Raw genomic sequence first — 20,074 nt, 5'->3', positions numbered from 1 at the left:
TGTTGTATGCCATTACTTTAAATACAGACTCCATTTAAAGTAATGGCATGGTGATACTGGAATAGATAGCTCAGAGTCATTATCAGTCAAAGGTTTGATCAAAACCAGGCACTACTGAGAATATCTAATATGCATGAAGAAAAGTAGCATATAACATATGGGATTCTAGTGGAAGAAGGTAACATTTAAGCACATTAACACATATAAGTATTAGTACACACAGGGGCTGTCAGTGGCTGTAGCATCGTATGTGCGTCTTTTGCCGGTATTGCTTCTGTGACTTTATGCAAATTCCGCTACAAGTCCTCCCCTGGTGTACATCAGTGTGCCTGCATGTGCAAGCACTGAAACACCCACATTGAGCTTCTTTAGACTCTCAAATACCGATTGGTGTGGTCACACTATCAAAACTTGCACCATCATTATGGCAAATACAGATTGTCCATCTCAATATTGCCTTCTACAGTATGTGAACAATTCGGTGTATGCAACCACTATCAGTGAGTGACATGCCTGTGACTCCCATAACACACCCACAAAACAGACCATCTCTGTGCATTAGCTTAACCACCTCGCTGTCACCGGCTAGGAACGTTCAATACATTTTTGAAACTTTACTGTGATTGTTCATTTTCCATGCGCCTCAAAAGCAACTGTGTCTGTGCGCGCGGACTTTGGAAACAGGCGCAGAAGAAGAAAATCACTTAACTGCATCCGACTCAGAATAAGCCCCTTAATGAGGATCAACTCAACTAGAAATAAAGATTGGTTGCAATAATGAACATAAGCTGAACCTAAGAATAGATAGAGTAGACAGACCTGTCTTAGATGGTGCAGTGATAGAATGAGCATCTTTGCGGCTTATCAGCTTAGCTGAATGTAGGATAAATTTCTTCCAATAAAACCAAATCATTTTATTTTCCACAAGCACACATATATCGTTAAAAACATACAAGAAATAAACATAAATTAGCTTATCTGTTGCAGTCAGATGCTGGTGGTTATAGAGAGTCCAACCAGGTTCCAGTCCAAAGTTTCTATAACTCCAGGAAATTAAAAGTACCAAGATGGGTTGTTATCCTTGTAGCATAGTGTTCAAATGCGTTTCATCCCTTTCCTAGGACTTTCCTCAGGGGATATAAAAATAGTTTTTTTTAATTACACATATAAATTTTCTTTCCATACAACGTGAATCTGGAAAGTATAGTGACCTAACCAAATACTTTTGAGAGAAACAACATTATTTCAACTCCAGAATACACAAGGTGCACCCCCATAAATAAACTGTCTACACCCCTTAAATCTTAATATCTAGTCCTGAACAACAATTATGATACAGTTACTAAATGTACTATTTTAAATGTGTCTGTGTTTAATGATTACCATATCTAAATTAAAGTTGAAAATTATCCAACTAACTATTTGCAGTGGATTTAGCAAGTGGAAGGACAAAATAAAAAAGTTTGAAATATCCTTAGTAACTTGGACAAAGATTACTTCCAGAGAAAGGATGTGGACTTTGTATAGGATTACAGAGTGTGTTCACACTTTTTATGCTACAGGTATCTGGTTGGTACACAAAGGGCTATATTTAAAGTGTGTGCTGTCTTAAGTCTTTGTGAATGTATATATTTTATCTTAGTTACTATGTACTCCGTATTGGTTAAGTTAATAACGTAAGTGGTCTAATTCCAACTTCAGTTCTTTTTCTTAATAGGTGGATTTATATACTGACAATTTGATTTTGCTTTTATAAATGTAGGACCATCCTATGACCTTACTTTCTGTGAGGTCAGGGATACTTCCCTGGTGATACTCTGGAAGGAACCTATTTATTCAGGAAACAGTCCTATTGTGGGGTATTTTGTTGAATACAAAGATGTGGATGAAGAACAGTGGACAAGAGTGAACCAGACAGCAACAGCAAACCGCTACCTAAAGGTACAGATATTTGCTAGACATATACTGACTGTACTGTGGAAAGATACCAAGCACTGAAATGCTCCCAAATTACAGGGGAAGAACATTTACCCATCACAATAATGTGTCTTTACAGGCAAAGCTGGATTGGGGGGGAGGGCAAGGGGGCACAATGTTTCTTTCTCTCTTCGCATTCCTAAACTTGGTAAATCTGACAATTTCACAAACCCCATAGAGACCTACGGAAGTTGCAACTGCTGTCGGAAATAGAGGGAGCGCAGTAGATATCGAAGATCTCTGCTGTGATCTTTCCATAGTACATCTTGCGGATATTTAATATTTGTGGATATCCCTCGAAAACAGGTGTTTTCGATGAGTATACTGCAAATTTTTAAGGCCTCACTGTATGATACTGTATAGCAAGTACTATGAGAGGCTTGTATGATATGTATAAGGGGTATAAGAGGTGCAATTTGACATGTTACACACACACATGCACACACGCACACACACACGCTCACACGTACACATAAAAAAGTAAAAGCCTGTGAGACAGTAACTGTAGGTGTAGCCCAGGATAGGGATCTAAGTCCTGGTCTGATAAGACCACTAAAAGAAGGCTGTAGGCAGCAGTATAGGATGAAAGCTGAGTAGGAATCGGCTCCCACCCTAAAATTGCAGGTAAGAGACAAGAGCACTGAAAGAATCTGAGTGAAAGCAGATCTCTTGCAGACAAACTGCTAAATGAATTATCTGCACATGTCTTAGAGAGGGTCAAAAAATGTAGAAGAGCCCAGAATGGGGATAGGAGTTTAATTTGTTAAATTCCTGGTTTACTGTGAATAAAAGCAACTTTATGTGAGCAGTTTGCGGTTTGGATATCCTTATTTGGCAGTGGCACCCCTACACTGCACTAAGGGTCTTATTCAGAGATGTACACCCACCCTCGGCTTTGCAAATCCAAATGACTGTGTACAAAGACGCAGCTTGGTCACAGATCAGTTGATTATCAGACTTGTGATTAATCCTACAGTCGTGCAGAATGGCCACAGGAACTGAGACAATTTTTACTACGTGATGGATCACCCTGCAAATGGTTGCGTTACGCCTGCCTTTCAGTCAGCAGCTCCCCATTGCTGCCCACAAATGGTCCCTGCCTGTCAATCACTTTACAAATAAATTCTCACTGTGAGCGACAGCGAAAATTAAACTTGACGCATGCACAGTGCAACTCAGACGCATGCACAGTGCAACTCAGACGCATGCACAGATTGCCGATAATCACTCAAAACCGTAAACGACAACATTGCGTCAGACCCTAAGGAGGGATTAAATTAGACCTGATAACCTTTTGGGCCAATAAAACTGGATTTTAATGCTTGATTTGCCATTGGGCAGTACAATTAAATCCCGTTTTATTTGCCTGAAAAATTATCTATTTTCGGGGCGAATACACATAGGATACGATATAAGTTCATGGATTCTATGTGTTAACACTGATGCCTATATCAAAACAGTTAGTTATCTGGGATTTTTTTCATAGCCTGCTGAGTTCCTGAAATGAAATGCCCAATAAGCAGCTGTCAGCAACCCATTACATGCTGCTCTGTGCTGGGCTGCAGTGGGACCAGGGAGACTACCGTCTCCACTCCTCTGCCTGTGTGGGGGTGGAGAGGAGTGATCACACTGATCATGCCCCCCTGGATTTGCCCCTGGCTGAGGGGCTCACAGCGCTCCCCTCCATAGCTCCATAGTGTTTTCTCTAAAGGGGGCGTGGCCATGCCTCCTGAGATTAGGCCACGCCTCTGATAAGTGCAGGTTCCGGGGCTAATTTAATTAGCCTGGAGGATCAATTAGCAGGCATTAAAGCACAGAAGTTAATTAAATGCCCCCTTAAGACTGATACCAGAGCTAGCTAGCCTGGTCAATCAAGGATATCATTTGGCTTAAAGGGGTAACAATATAAGGTATCATGTTCAGGATGCGTGATGACTCTGTGTGGGATTCACACAACATATGAAACACCAAATGGCATAGTACTAACTCTGTATCAGCACCCAAGTTCCCAATTACTGTCCAAATCTCTAACCCAAATTTTAACCCTAGATCTAGTTCATAAAACAAGTCCATAAATCTAATCCTTATATCAGTCAAAACAAACTAGTAGTTTCCAAATGTCACAGTCTACTGTAGATATTGGTTGTTAAATAGACTAAAATCCAATTGACCGGGTGTTCAAATGACCTAGAACTTGAATGATATGTGCCTACGCATCAACAGAGAGTTTTCTCAAAACCTGGGCATTTTACATTTGTACTCCTCTAAAGTAGAGGGACTATGTACAGTATTCCTATACAAACAATGTTAAACAAAAGTACTGTGATTCTTTTAAACATTTCATTTTGCCAAGCCATTTCCCATAGAAATCACTGTCTAAACATTTATTTTTTTATCCATATAAACTAAAATACTACCAACTTATACATTACCTTATGGCCACATACATTAACTTATGGCCACATATGGAACTGAAGTAATAATTACACCTTATTAATATCATAGTGATTTATTGGAGTCTTCCAGTCATTTTTTGCTATTTTAGGAACAAGGTTAGCTTGGAGTATTTACTAATAGCATGTTAACATTGCTAACATTACCAAACATTACCAAAGCTTCTTCATCATATTGATTTTTTATGTCATGTTTTGATTCTGATGATGTTGTCAAGGTCAAGGAACTGGAAGACGGAAAAACATATGTTTTCCAAATCCGTGCTGTGAATGCATCTGGCATTGGTAAACCATCTGATATTTCTGAGCCAATTCTTGTCCATGCAAGACCAGGTATGTATGTAAGGAATATCAAATTACCAAAGAAAATCTAAATATAATTACAAAGAAACAGTTTAACTAGACACAATGTTTTATTTGATTTCCTTTGACCTGTAAGATACTTTCTAAACACCTGTATATATATATATATATATATATATATATATATATATATATATATTTATAACACTAACATTCACACCAGTGACTATCATGTATTGCTCTGAATAAGCACAAGCAGAGTGGCACTACTGTATCTAGAACACAGCAGGACTCATCTGAGACAGCTTATGGCCCATGTGCATGTAATTCTAATTGATGATTCTGTGAGGGAATTGTTCCTCTGGAACAATTACTAGCAAAACAGTGAAAATTAATCCCATGGACATATTGTCAAGGGAAATTAGCACATTTGCTTTTAAGATTTATGTTTGTTACTCACCCGTAAATGTTTCCAATATGTGTAGTATGTACTTCAGTAAAAGATGTACTGAGCCCAATGTTTTGCTATCATTTATATCTTGCATGGAATGTTTTGTGACAACTGCTTCTGCTAGTCATAGAAAAGCTATGCTATAATAGGAACTATAACTGTTTCCTAAATGCCAGGTGTTCAGGAGATCACTGCAGGAGTGGACGAAGAAGGAAACATTTACATGTCTTACAACTGCACTGAAATATCAGAAGCATCTCAATTCACCTGGTGCAAAACCTATGAGGAAATTAGCGATGACCAAAAATTCAAGATCGAAACTATTGGAGAAAAGTATGTCTTTATCTAGAAACAAATTCTGACCTTAATGTAATGTGTTATACATGATGAATATGATACATATTTATTGACCGTGTTTATGCATCCTCTTTTAATTGCTTTTTAGTTCCAAATTGTACTTTAAAAACCCAGACAAGGATGACTTGGGAACATACTCAGTGGCAGTTAGTGATACCGATGGAATTTCATCTAGCTATGTGCTGGAAGCAAATGGTAAGAGGAAATATTATTGTACTATTATACCACAATATTATGCAGCACTGTACAGAGAATATTGAATCATTCACATAAGTAATTGCCAAATTGGAGCTATGGGGTATATTTACTAAAGTGAGAGTTTTTAGAAGTAGACATGTTGCCCATAGCAACCAATCAGATTCTACTTAACATTTATCTAGCATCTAGAATCTGGTTGGTTGCTATGGGCAACATCTCCACTTCTAAAAACCCACACTTTAGTAAATATACCCCTTATAGCCTAAATTCTCTAACACAATAGCACACACTTACAGGTACTACTATAGTGTCCATTTTTGTCAGCAGCTAATTCACTTACCAGAGTTTTTGGACTGTGGGAGGAAACTGAAGCATCTGGAAGTTACTGACACAAATATAGGGAACTGATGAAGAGTTGGGGTAAAATTGGGCATGATATATAGAAATAAATAAAAAATAATTCACCTGCAAAAGTAATGTGCTGAGTCTTAAGATCTGATGAGCGTAAATCTGTGTGTATACATAAAGCATGATGATAAACTAGTATTTCATCATGCTATTAAAACACCAGTCATCATCTCATCATGATCTTGTTAAAAATAATAATAATTATCCTTAAAGCCTTCGTACTCCCCAAATATTGCTAGCACTAGCAGAGCCGTAACTAGACTATTTGGTGTCCGGTGCCAGAAAGAGCATTGGCGCCCCCCTATTTTTGAAATGGGGACAAAACGCACCTGTAAAAGGTGCCATGGCCTCATGGGGAAGGGCCAGGGAAAAGATGGGGAGGCCAGGAGATGCTGGGGATAAAATAAGAGGAAGCTACAAGTGAGAATGATTATAAACGGAAAATTTAAAGGCTCGAACAGCGCCCCCCTGCCCTGCGGTGCCCTGTGAGGTGGCACAGGTCGCACTACCCTAGTTACGGCCCTGAGCACAAGTTCTCAAAGCCTACAGTAATCTAGCAGTGGTAAAATCAGGACAACAGATAGCATGGGGAAAGAACCACTACCATCACTAGGCTATAACAGCCTGGACTTGTGACACAATAACAGGTAAACCTATTCTGCACTATTATACAGTATGATTATAAGAAGAGGCTTGTTCATATATTAATTGTTAATATATATATATATATATATATATATTAAAGTACCTGCTTATAATATAACAAACTACATTATTAATCAAGGTATACAATATTCAATTAAATATGATTTTAGACAGAGCCAGCACACCCTCAGAAGAGTCCCCTGCTTTGTTCTTCTAAAATCAGAATGGAGGATGGCAAGGGAGGGAAGTGGCTTTGCCATGCCCTACCCAAATTTAGCTATGGGGCCTGGCAAAGCACTGTCAGAGTCAAATGATTTAAGATAACCATGATACTAAATTTACAAACTAAATTAAAGATTATATTTTTTAAGCAAATAATAATGTGTATTACCTTGTAGTAATATGAAAAATATAATAAAAAGTATGGAATAATAAAAAAAAAATTGTTTGTATTTATTTGCAATGTTTATGTTTTTTTGATTATGACAAGGATCAATAATATATATTCTGTATTTAATGATAACAACAAACTCATTTGTATTTGTTTATTTTCTAGAACTGGAACGTCTGATGGCTCTAAGTAATGAAATAAGAAATCCCAGTAAGTAGCACTTTAAAATTATTTTTTGCCACTGTGATGTCTTAGCTAAAGCCATGATGTTTAGCTTCTTGCATTTGTTGGGAACAACAGTAAATCAACTGTATTTAATGGATTGACCTATATTATAAGGAGCAAAAGACTCCTATATATATATAACACTACAAATCACCTGGAATCTTCTTATCTTGCTAAAAAAAATAGAAGGAACAATAATACTAATGAGATGTTAGTCAATATGTTTTACCTTGAGACGAGAAGCAAACACAGAACACTTATCGCAGCATGCTTATCAACACTTATCTCAAATGACATTTCCCCAGTTAAACATAGCAGAGACCTGGGATCAAAGCAAGCTGGTCTTTGTACTAGACATGAATTTGTTTTTTCAAGGTTACATCCTCAGTGATATACAGTAGGTCTAATCTTGATAATCATACCTACAAAATCTGATCTTGGTTAGTGATTTATAAGGTTTAATCTCCATAAGCTACAAAGATATATGTACAAGTTCATTTATATAACATATTTGCCAGCAGACCTTTGATTTAAGATGATGCTTTTATTTATATATAAGATGTGCTCAAATAACATTTGGGGTTGCAGTAAGGGACAAAATAAATTTATTGTATACTTAAATAATACAGAATTCCAGGAATAGCTGAGTGCAAAGTGTACAGAATTCTAAATACAGTACATGGAGACAAGAATAGGATATTAGGATTTCAGCAGCACCAGGAGTACAGAATATCCAATACACAATGCCAAATGTATCAGGGTATAGAATGCCACAAGTAACAAAAGCATACAGACTAGGGGGTAGATTTACCAAAGTGAGAGTTTTTAGAAGTGAGGTTTAGAAGAGATGCTGCCCATAGCAAACAATCATATTGTACTTAACATTTAACTAACACCTTCTAGAAGATAATAGCTAGAATCTGACTGGTTGCTATGGGCAACATCTCTTCTAAAACTCACTTCTAAAAACTCTCACTTTAGTAATTTTACCCCTAGTAGTTCAGGATACCAGAGGTATCAGGAATAATGGAACCAGGAGTTCTGGATGCAACAATTACATGGTAACAGGAGGTCTGAATATCAGCAGACAGCAGTATCAGGAGTACAAGGTACCAGCAATTCAAGCTGGCAGGAGTAACATGCTAACAAATACAAGGAGTTCTGGATGCCACATCTACAGGATACCATGGGCGGAATGCATCAAGCATCGCATTTTGAATGCGACCCATACCGCCACTGATCGCATGCATAGCTGTGTTTAGTAATGCTGTATCAATGAAGATTTAAGCAAAGGACAGCTTTTCTGATAAGAGCTGTTCTTTGCATCATGAGGATTTCAGGGTTTATGACCCAGGGATGGCTGAAAAGACAAAATGGGGAATGGCTGTAGAGACACTGAGGGAGCTATAGAAGGGGACTGGCTGGAGCTGGAGTGACACTGGGGGGTTGTGAGAAAGAAGGGGGATAACTGTAGAGACTGTGGGGGCTGGAGAGATAGAAAGGGGCTGGCTGGAGCTGGAGAGACACTATGGTGCTGGTGAGACAGAAGAGGTCTGGCTGGAGAGACTTTGGAGCTGGTTGGTGAGATACTTGGGGGGCTGGAGAGACAAAAGGGGGTTTGCTGGAGAGACTGGGGGGCTGGAAGGTATCCATCTGGAGAGACACTGTTGGGCTGGAGAGACAGAAGGAGGCTGACTGGAGATACACTGGGGGGCTGGAGAGGCAGAAGGTGGGCTATAGGGATGGAAGGGGGCTGGCTGTAGCTGGAGAGACACTGGGGGATAGAGCAACAGAAGGAGGCTGGCTAGAGAGACAGGGCTGGAGAGGGAGCAGACTGGCTGGAGCTGGAGAGACACTGGGAGGACTGGTGAGGCCAAAGGGGGCTGGCTGAAGAGACTGGGGGGCTGGTTGGAGAGACACTGGGGGGCTGGCTGAAGAGGCTGGGGGGCTGGTTAGAGAGACTGGGGGGCTGGTGAGATAGAAGTTGGCTAGCTGGAGAGACACTAAGGGGCTGGAGAGACAGAATGAACCTGGCTGGAGAGACAGAAGAAGGCTGGCTGGGGAGAAACTGGGGGGCTGGAGAGACAGAAGAGTACTGGCTTTGAGACACTAGGGGGGCTAGATGGACAGAATGGGGCTGGCTGGAGCTGGAGAGACACTGGGGGATAGAGAAATAGAAGGGGACTGGCTGGAGCTGGAGAAACACTAGGGGGTTGGAGAGACACAGGGGGCCCAGAGCAAGCCAGAGCCACCAAGGAAAGGGGGTGGCACAACCGTCTATTTTGCCAGGGCCACTTGACACGAACTTTTACTCCTGCATGATTCCAGGATTTAAGGATTCCAAAAATACTAGGTGTATAGGATATTAGAAGTTCAAGATTCCAAGAATAATGGGAGAACAGAATGCCAAAAGTACTAGAAAGGAAGACGAGGCATACATAGAGACAAGGAATAAAGAATTTCAGTAAACAAATAAGTGCTCAGAGTGGACAAACAGATGGAGTTAAATATTCCAAACAACCAACAAATGTCCCTTGTTAAATTTAGAGTCAGACTTTTCCCATCACAGAGCTGAAAAGTACAGCTGGATCCAAAGGTAAATGTTGAGAAGTGAAATAAGAAAAAGGTCTAATCTATTTTAACTTCAATGATACAGAAGATATAGGCTCATTTAGTGTCAACCATATGAAATGTCCATTAAGTTTTATAATATAGATGTTTCCCTTTTAGCTTTAATGATATGGAGGATCTGATCTCTATAGCTTATGTAATATAGGTGTGTAGCAAATATATCAGGATCTTTTTATACAGTTTGTTTAGTCCCCTTGTATTAACAGCTGATTTTTCTGGTAGCTGGTGGCCGGAAAGGTTGGAAAAGAGGTTTGAGTACCTGGGAAGATAGGCTGCTATTTTATGTATGTTTTATTATGAGTCATGGCTAGAAATCCCCTGCTGTCTTCCCAGCTTACAACCAAAAAGTATTATCATCATACATTCATTGAAATCACTCATCTTTCAAACTTCTCTCATTCTGTAAGTGCTGTAGCAAACCTTAGCAAAGGGAATACCTATAAAAGCACAACTGGTAGGATACAATGGGTTGTGATTTCTGATGTACCGGTAGCTGTCACTAATTTGTATTTCTATTTCTGAACAATATATAACTGCAATGTATTATATTTCCTTGTGTTTTCTCTCCATCTGAAACATGTTTGCACTGATTTGTGACCTGAACATGTGCCCATCTCTTCTGTTTCTATCAAATTACATTTTACTACCTCTGTCACTGTCAGATTCATATTAGCTCGGGAAATAAGGGCACAAAGATGATAATGGAACTGTATATTAGCTATTTACATTTTAATCAGCTCACCAAAGACCAGCAGAAGTATACAGTAATACATGGTCCTGAATGGATAAATAGCATTCACCTGATATTCTGGAGTTATCTCTCTCATGTGCATTGTCCACTCCCCATTGACTTTACTTACATACCAAGGCAGCATACGGCTACGGCTGGTACCGCAAGATTGCTGAATCCTGTGCATTTTTTATATCTGTGTGAATAAATGACGTCTTAGGCAAAAAAACAACAAATAAAAAAACAGGTGTGATGATGTCTCAACTCTCAATAATGGCACTTTGGTGAGCTGTGCCAGCCTTAATGGTAACCACCATGTGTTTTCGCTTGTAGCTATTCCATTGAAGTCTGAATTGGCCTATGAGATATTGGAAAGGGGCAAAGTTCGTTTCTGGATTGAAGCCCAAAACTTGTCTGCTGAAACAAGCTATAGGTTTGTTGTGAATGATATGGAGGTTAAAGACAGTGAGGTACGTATATATTTCCCTTCCACTTTCAGTAATTTTTTAAGTGTTTGATGTGCTTTTATAATAACTGAGATATATCTATATACTTGCACCACAACGTCCTGTTGCAAAGGGATGGGATATGGGTCCTTTAAGAGTAATCACATCAATTGCTGTTCAGTATAATATGATGATTCAGAACACAACAAATCCAGCCTTTAGTCTTTTCAGAATATAAACCGTTAATGTCCAACAGTAACAACAAAACATTATTTTAGTATTGTTTCCAAAAGGAAAAGTGTGGGTATTTGGGTATTGATCTGTATAATAAGCCACAGTTAATATTGATCTGTTACATAGTCTGTAAATACAGTATATTTGTGTTTTCCCCTTAAGGAGTAGATGTAATTATTGTTTTCTCACTCCCTAAAGCAATGTCTCTCGTTTTGTAACATAACAATCATGAGTTTCTTATACAGTATACAGGTTTGCTATTGTATTCTATAGTAGATAACATGCTTTCCAATTCATATGCATGCTTCATCAATGAGTTCGGATCAGCAGCAGTAATGAAATAGCAAAACTAGATGGCTAAATAATAATATTTTACTTCATCCTTTCTTCTTTTGTTAATTACCATTGAATAACTTTGTTTATACTATATATAACACACTATAATATGCAATTTATATGAATATAAAGTAATGTGAAATATGAATATAAAGATACGGTTTCACATGTTCTTACTTGTATATAAATGAAGTACCTCTAGGCTTACAACTCCGGATGCAGAAATTAATCACATACCTCAGTTATCAATCATTTCTGCTATTGCCATTCATCTAGAGTGGTTGATTTTTGTTTACCACATACACAATGAGAATGGGTGAATTTCCTGTCTCTATATTCTTCTATATTCTGCCAGTGTCCGAAATCTGCCTAAAATGGCCTAATATGGTCACTTATCCTCCAACAAAGCTCCCAGACTTGCACAAAGGACATCTACGTGTCATATAAAAAGTCCTTATCTAATAATTGAATATTTGAATCAATATAAGTTAACACTGTGATAATATATTAGGATGTGAAAATATTTAGACCTACTTAGTAATAATTATGTGGCTTTGATGCTGATTCGGAGTCTCATGGATTTCTCTTCACGGTGCAAATAGCGAGTTTTTGCATACAACGTACGCACTTTTGTGTGAATGCCTATCCTACTGTCCTATACTAAGGGCCGTATTCAATTTGAGGCGTTAAGTCCAGATCCGCGGTAATTTACCGCCGATTACGTCATTGTCGCCTGTTTTGGTTTTACCCCATATGCAATTTCAAAGACTTTCCGCCTAGGCGGAAAGTCAGTGCAATGTAAAAGGCGGTAAATATCGTCTATGAATGGCAGGCGGTAAAAAGTGCAGAATTGGGGTTTTGGGGTGCAACGTTTCAGGAACCCCCGTGCAGCTTTCAGACAGTCCCCCAAAAGTAAACTGTGTAAAAAAAAAAAACTTAAGGACACCCCAAAAATTAACAATTTAACAATTTTTTCAACTTCACTTTTTCAACTTTAAATATGCTGACCCCCATTTTCAAGTAGCCCAAATTTGCTGGGATAAGTTATTTTCTGGAAAAAATACTCCTAAGTACTATTCTGCATCAGGTATAGAAAAACTCTATTTAGCAGCTATTGAGCCCATTTACAACACCAAATACCTTCAGCAAGCCAAATCGGGGGGTAGCATAGTGAACCCCCATGTCATAGCATCATTTGGGGGGTTACAGGCTGATTTAATCAAAAATGACAGTACTTTCCGCTTGTTACAGTATCGCCGGGTGCCGTTTACGTGTACTTTGAAATTGAATACGGTGTAAAGCGTGCATGTGCGCGATACTTTAACACCTACAAAACAGGCGAAGTCAGCGTAAGTCCGGGGCACGTTAAATTATCGCGGCTCGGCTCAAATTGAATACGGGCCTAAGTTGGATGCAACTTGGCTGGATCTATCTTTGCGTGAAATATGGCATTTTGGAACAGGAACTAGCCGATGGCAAAGCGATCACATGGAACCACTCTGACTTGTGAGCATATCCTGGGCATGAGCAATGGAAGCCTGTTTGTGATGGATCTCTTACACCTAACATGGGGCTGGTGCAAGTATAGATACTAATGATGATGGATGTGATGTCCGGTGTAAAAGTAATGAGTGGCACTGATTCCCGTTTGCACAAGCACCATCCCCCACATTAGGATACTCACAGCATCAGAAAGTAGTAAAACAGGCTTTAGTGGCTGCCCGCAATTCTAGCCACTTTGCATGTAACTCAGACTCAGGACCTCATTCAGAGTCGGTCGTTGCGACTGCACGGTCGTACACCACCGATGTTCGCTAAACTGCGCATGCGTAAAATTCGCATAGCGCGTGCGCAAACTAGCTATTACGATCAGAAATTGCTCTTTCCTTCAACGGCCAGGTCGTTAGTTTCAGTGACAGGATGAGGCGTTTGTGGGTGGTAACAGAGGAAGGTGCTTGTGAACGGGGGAGTGGAGATCCGAACGCAGGCGTGCCTGACTATGCAAACGGCATTTTATGGGGGTGCATAATTAACTAAATAGTGTCATGGCACATGTGACATGGGAGGTTTTTACACTGACTTGATCGTAGTGCTTAAGAGAGGGTATGGTCAACCTCAAGGTCTACGACCAGCTCCGATGGTTCCCGATGGTCTCGATTAATCCTTATATGCCCGGAGATGACGTGTAATGGGAATGAGAAGGGGGCGTTTTTTTAGTCTTACGGCCACATCCTCCCCTCGCTCGTCCAGCTAACGATCCCATCTTAACGACGCAACTTGCGAGCGCTTCATTTGCATATCCGGCCACTTTTACCTTACGACCGTGCGGCCGCAACGACCGACTCTGAATGAGGTCCTCAGTCCCTGTATGTGCTTATGCGGAAAGAGCCACTGTTTAGATTGTGAAGCATGGAGGAGGAAAATATGGGGCCCTATAACCATCTCTTCCTATGGGAATGCCACCGGTGACAACTGTGCAAATTCTCTGCCATGAGGGAAACTATGAAGGAAAAGGTGGAAAAGTGCCTCTCTACCCTCTCTATTTACATTACTAAATAGACTACATTGAATGTAAATATGTCTTAGCAGAGTTTATAGCCATGGTTTATAAGTACAACTAATGTATATAGGGGCTGATTCTGAGGTGGGAGTAAAGCAAAGAAGAGCAAGTAGCTTTGCACCTTGGTAGATCCATGTTGCACAGCAGGTGGGGTGGATTTTATAGGGGCAGAGATTTAGATTTGGGAGGGGTGTATCCAAAATCTGTTCATGCAAAAAAATATAAATGTACTTGCACCCCTTGCATTACAACATGGTTTGTTCCAGATACAGTTACTATCTTTTTTTATTTACTCCCAACTGAGAATCTGCCCCATGGTGCACATAGATGGGTTGAAAGAGGCATTAAACAGTATTTTTCTTTTATGTAACAGTTTCGATATTTTACCTTTTTTACTTTTGAAATTTCAACAGTAACAGTTGACTTTGGTGATAGTATTATTTATAGCCTGACTCTGAGTGAAGGGACACAGCAATATTTCTGCATTTACCTTGTAAAAAGTAGTTTAGATGTATAAAAATAAAATTATAACTGTGTGAAGAAAATTAAGCCTTCATGCAAAGTCTTGTATTACATTCTCTTGTCCAATTGAAAACCCATATAAGACATACAGCACCTACTGAATGTAAATTATAATTTTATTTTTGTTTACAGTGATTGGTCATTTGTAGTGTTTTTAGGTGTGCAGTTTTTGTATTCACAAACTTCTATATAAGTTTATATATAGCCAATGTTTTGTATGTTCCGTCTTCTAGAGCCACCGTATTAAATTTGATAAATCTACTGGTACTATTGAGATGGTAATGGACAGATTTACAGTTGAAAATGAGGGCACATACACAGTACAGATCCAAGATGGTAAAGCCAAGAACCAATCATCATTAGTTCTCATTGGCGATGGTAAGATGTTTTCATGGCCTTAAATCAAGTTATCCTTTGTATCTTACATTATAGAGTGACTGTTACATTTGTATTAATCTGATGCTTTGTGGCATTAAACATTTTTATTGAGGTTTTAAAATAAAGCCTTAAATGTACAAAACTATAGACATGGTGCTTAATAAGAGATGTGCTAGATCAGATATGAATTCAAATAATATAATAGAAAGTGACTAGATCATTGTATGAAGTTAGGGCACCAGAGCCATCATAGTCAGAGATAGTAATCAAAGTCTAAATCCTAGACCCTCCTGTGGTAACTCCATAAGACCGTCATTTCAATATGGGGATAAACTGTATAATATTTTCACAACTCTGTAACACGACTTACATTGGGATGCTCAGTATTTTATTTACTGGCAGCAGCCTGGTGCACTTATGAATGTGTATTTTAATATAATCTTACTTTAGACGGATGAAGGAAGTCGGTGTCTTTTCAAGTATTTATTACACTATCCTCATTCCCTTTGAAATTTTTGTTCAGTATATAGCATTTTTAAAACAGGAATTTGAAACAGTCTTTTAATTAACAGCTTTAAATGTATTCCTTCAACTTGTAAGCATGTAAAACCAGTTGAATTATAGGGAATAATCCCCATATCTAGGTGTGTATTTGCCCTTGGTAAAAGTTATTCATTTTTACATAGAACATTATGGATATCAGTGATGGCACTGATTGGCACCGCTGATTCCCTGGGACATGTACAGGATGATTTGCGAGAGCACAGAAAATAATTTTCCCAAACACATCTGAAAGTACTTTTTGTATGATTTTGCAGCCTTCCTTACTGCTACCTGGATAATATTAAGCTTTTCTAATGCAGTATTATTAGACCGAATATATTCATTACACTTATTTGCCTAACACATGGGAACCATTGATACAACTGGTAATGGCTTGTTTAAGTAGCATTGATATCTCCTTACATATTGCTTCTTAATGTTTGCAGCGTTTAAGGCACTTTTGGCTGAAGCTGAGTTCCAGAGGAAGGAATACATCAGGAAACAAGGTATGATTTACCAGATAAATATTGCACAAAGAAGCTAGGGCTGGTTTCCCACTGGCACTGGGAAAAAGCCAAAGATGCGGTATGTCAAAACTGATTTCAGTATCTAGTTATATAACTGCCATTTGCACTTGTAGTCAAGTGGTGTATGGAGGACAATAAACAGGAGTAATAAATAGAACAGGCAGCGGAATTGACACCCCATAGGCAACAAGTTGGTTTGGAACCCCTCCCCCGGCTTACTGTTGTTATAAATTAAAATAAAATCAGGTTAAAATAACCTGAGCCCCTCAGTGTCCACAGTACTCTAGGTGGGAGTGTAATGGTAGTTCCAGCTATGATTGGAACTAGTGAGATTCATCCCCACATATATACTGTATGGATATATACCTTCTAAACATATCATTTAATAGGTGTTTCACTGATAGAAACACATATAACACCATACTTTAATGTACATATTAACAATGAGATAGGAATGGGAAGAGAATAGGTATTAGTTTCTACAATGGAGTTGGAGAGTTAAATCGTTATCCATATTATCCATATTATACCTGATTTAAAGAGGCAGGTTCATTAACGTGGTGGAACTGAAGTAAATCACACAAAATTATCCTATAAATTTATCCTCCTGTAATTGCAGAAATTCATCATTTAAAATGGAATTTGAACACACACCATTACACTTAACGTAAAGTGGAAAAGTAGTGTCTATTCATTCATTTATGCAAATAGCTCTGATGAAAGCACTTCATGTTCCTCATCATAGCCAACATTTTAAAATGAGTTTCATGCAGTTTTATAGAACGTAATCATTCAAACATTTCACAGATTTAATATAACAAAGTTGATCATTTTGATTTGATGCTGTTTTCATTCAATATGTTATGCTTCCCAGTGGCTGTAATAAGTTATATTGTGAGGTTGACGCGCACTGTAGCTTCAGTTCCTTTTGCTGTACACCTAGATCACTATCTGCAAGAGTGGGCAGACCGGATAATTAGGATTAAACACATTGGAGCTGTAATTGCTCCTGCATTGCATGTACTGTATGGAACTAAGGCCTGATTCAGACCCGGACGCTATTTGTGTCCGCTCACTGGCTAAAAGGGGCCGGCTATTTAAATCATTTGTTCGCACTGCGTTGCGTAAAGCTACCCACTAAGTAATAGCGAGCAGCTGCACAATGCACTTGCACCTGTATAAAGATGCCCCTTTGCCACTCGCAACACACGTCATCTCTGGCAGTTGCAGGATTAATCGGGAACATCGAGAGCCATGGGAGCTACTCGGAGTGCTTGTGATAGCCTTTTCCCACCACAACATTGCGAGCAGTTCAGTCTAAAATACAACCTAGTCACGTGTGTAATGACGCTACTTTGCTAATTATGCACACCCATTAAATGCCGTTCTGACGGTCGGGCATGCCTGCGTTCGCACATCCACAGCCCCGTTTTCAAGCACCTTCCCCTGCTACCACCCACAAACGGCACTATCCGTCACTCAAAATAGCAGCCCGACTGTAGGCTACGGGTGAGCACTTTCCCATCGCAATTACTGGTTCGCGCATGCGCATTGCGACTCATGCGCAGATTGCGAAAAATTGCTCAATGCGAGCGAGCGCAGCATAGAGTCCGGGCAGTGGCGTAACTAGGGTATTTGGAGCCCAGGGAAAATTTGAAAATGGAGCCCCCCCCTATGTGTGAAAAATGGGCGTGGCCACTGAAAAATGGGGCGTGTCAACATGACACACACCCCTTTCTTGTCACTGGGAACATTTCTTTCCATTTGCACCTTAATGCAGTGCCCCTTATACAGTTCCCCCCTATGCAGTGCCCCTAGTAGTGGTCCCCCTTATGCAGGCCCCGATTAGTTCCCCTTATACAGGCCCCCAGTAGTGGTCCCCCATATGCAGTGCCCCTTACACAGTGCCCCCTGTAGTGGTCCCCCTTATGCAGCCCCCTATTAGTTCCCCATATACAGTGCCCCCAGTAGTGATCCCTCATATGCAGGCCCCCAGTAGTGATCCCCCATATACAGTGCCATTTATACAGTGCCCCCAGTAGTTGTCCCCCCTTATGCAGTGCCCCCTGTATTGGTTCTCCCTTTTCAGTGCAGTGCCCCCAGTAGTGAGCCCCTTATATAGTGCCCCCAGTAGTGCCCCCAGTAGTAGTCCCTCCTATACAGTGCCCTTTATATAGTTACTCCAGTAGGAGTCCCCCTTGATGCAGTGCCCCCTGTAGTAGTCCTCAGTAGTGGTCCCCCACAATGCAGTGCCCACAGTAGTATCCCCCCAGTGGTAGTCCCCAGTAGTGGTCCCCCATGATGCAGTGCCCACAGTAGTATCCCCCCCAGTGGTAGTCCCAGTAGTGGTCCCCCACGATGCAGTGCCTACAGTAGTATCTCCCCCAGAAGTGGTCCCCCCCCTGAAGCAGTGCCCCCAGTAGTATCCCCCCCAGTAGTATCCCCCCAGTAGTGGTCCCCCCCTGAAGCAGTGCCCACAGTAGTATCCCCCCAGTAGTGCCCCCAGTAGTAGTCCCCTTCTTTGTAATAGAACGCGCCCCCCTGAAATACACACTAAAATGAAACAAAAGAAAAATACTTACCTGTATCCATGCTCCTGCTCCCGCCGCCATCCGCACGTCCATCCTCCCGGGCCAGGCCGCTCTGCTCTGCATTATGGGAGAAACGTCATGACATCATGACGTTTCTCCCATTACCACTGCAGGAGCCAGACGGAAGCCCGGCTCTTGCAGTGGGCGCGCAGCAGTCAATGAGAGTCTATCTGACTCTCATTGGCTGCTGATTCAGACACACATCGCTGCCGCTCGGCAGTGATGTGTGTGCAGCAGCAGCCAATGACAGTCTGTCTGACTCTCATTGGCTGCTGATTAACACACAGATCACCGTCAGTGCTGGCGGCAATGTGTGTGTTATGCACAGTCTGAGCCCGCCTGCCACCCTCCTCCTGGCACTATTGGGCAAGCGCTCAGGGGGAGGGAAGGGGCTCAGCTGTGCAGCACAGGACCGGCACTGGAAGCCTAGTGCTGGTCCTGTGTAAATGTGTAGCGCTGACTGCACTCACTGCGGTCGGCGCTACACTGGCTAACTAGGGCGGGCCAGTACCGTGGCCGGCGGCACCCCCCCACGCCGCCGGTACCACGGCGCCCAGGGCATGCACCCCACTCGCCCTGCCCTAGTTACGCCACTGCATCTGGGTCTGAATCATGCCCTAAATGTGTATATTTGCCCCTATGGAGAGTTGTACGTATCTTTGTGCTCAGACCGCCCCTATCCGTATTCATGATTTTATAGTTGTTGTCATTATCAGTGCACACTTGTACCAGCACTATTCTAGGTGCAATAGATGTCTGAAATCAGTTGAATTTATGCATACGTACATATCTGCTTAGCCCACAATTAGCAGGCCCTTGCTGAATTTATCCTATTTGGGAATGCCCCTGTGACTCATGCTTGGTTCTGGAGCATGTGCAGAGCAAAAAGAGGCAAGGTGCTTTCTGCAAAATAACTTGTGTTACATCTAGGGACGTGCAGTCAGGGTAGGCTATCATACACCTGAGATTTGATATAAAAATTATTTATAACTTATAAACATCTTCTTTGTTTATTGTAATCATTTTTACAGTTAATACTCACCAGCTTTGTGGAACTCCCTGGAAATGTAGATAAGAGATGAGACAGCAACAGCTCAGCCTCACTTCTATATAGTCAGTCAGTCAGTCAGTCAGACACTGCTTGCAGAGATGGGTGCGTGGCCAGACC

At 40.6% G+C, this 20,074-nt stretch overlaps 1 protein-coding gene across 2 annotated transcripts in view; it reads left to right on the top strand.

Moving 5' to 3' along the window:
* Nucleotides 1–20,074, top strand: part of MYOM2 (myomesin 2) — a 184,744-nt gene that overhangs the window by 117,588 nt on the left and 47,082 nt on the right. For both annotated transcript variants that reach the window (XM_088479697.1, XM_088479696.1), the window contains 8 exons: nt 1,763–1,941; nt 4,649–4,763; nt 5,361–5,517; nt 5,630–5,736; nt 7,349–7,393; nt 11,103–11,239; nt 15,101–15,245; nt 16,235–16,294. In XM_088479697.1, coding sequence (XP_088335823.1) covers nt 1,763–1,941; nt 4,649–4,763; nt 5,361–5,517; nt 5,630–5,736; nt 7,349–7,393; nt 11,103–11,239; nt 15,101–15,245; nt 16,235–16,294 — 945 coding nt within the window. The remainder of the gene's footprint in view (nt 1–1,762; nt 1,942–4,648; nt 4,764–5,360; nt 5,518–5,629; nt 5,737–7,348; nt 7,394–11,102; nt 11,240–15,100; nt 15,246–16,234; nt 16,295–20,074) is intronic.

The sequence above is a fragment of the Taudactylus pleione genome, unplaced genomic scaffold (assembly GCF_031769625.1).
Source record: "Taudactylus pleione unplaced genomic scaffold, aTauple2 ptg000244l, whole genome shotgun sequence".
Classification (NCBI taxonomy): Eukaryota; Metazoa; Chordata; class Amphibia; order Anura; family Myobatrachidae; genus Taudactylus; species Taudactylus pleione.
Note: the sequence above shows the minus strand (reverse complement) of the source record. Positions and strands in the feature narration are given on the sequence as shown.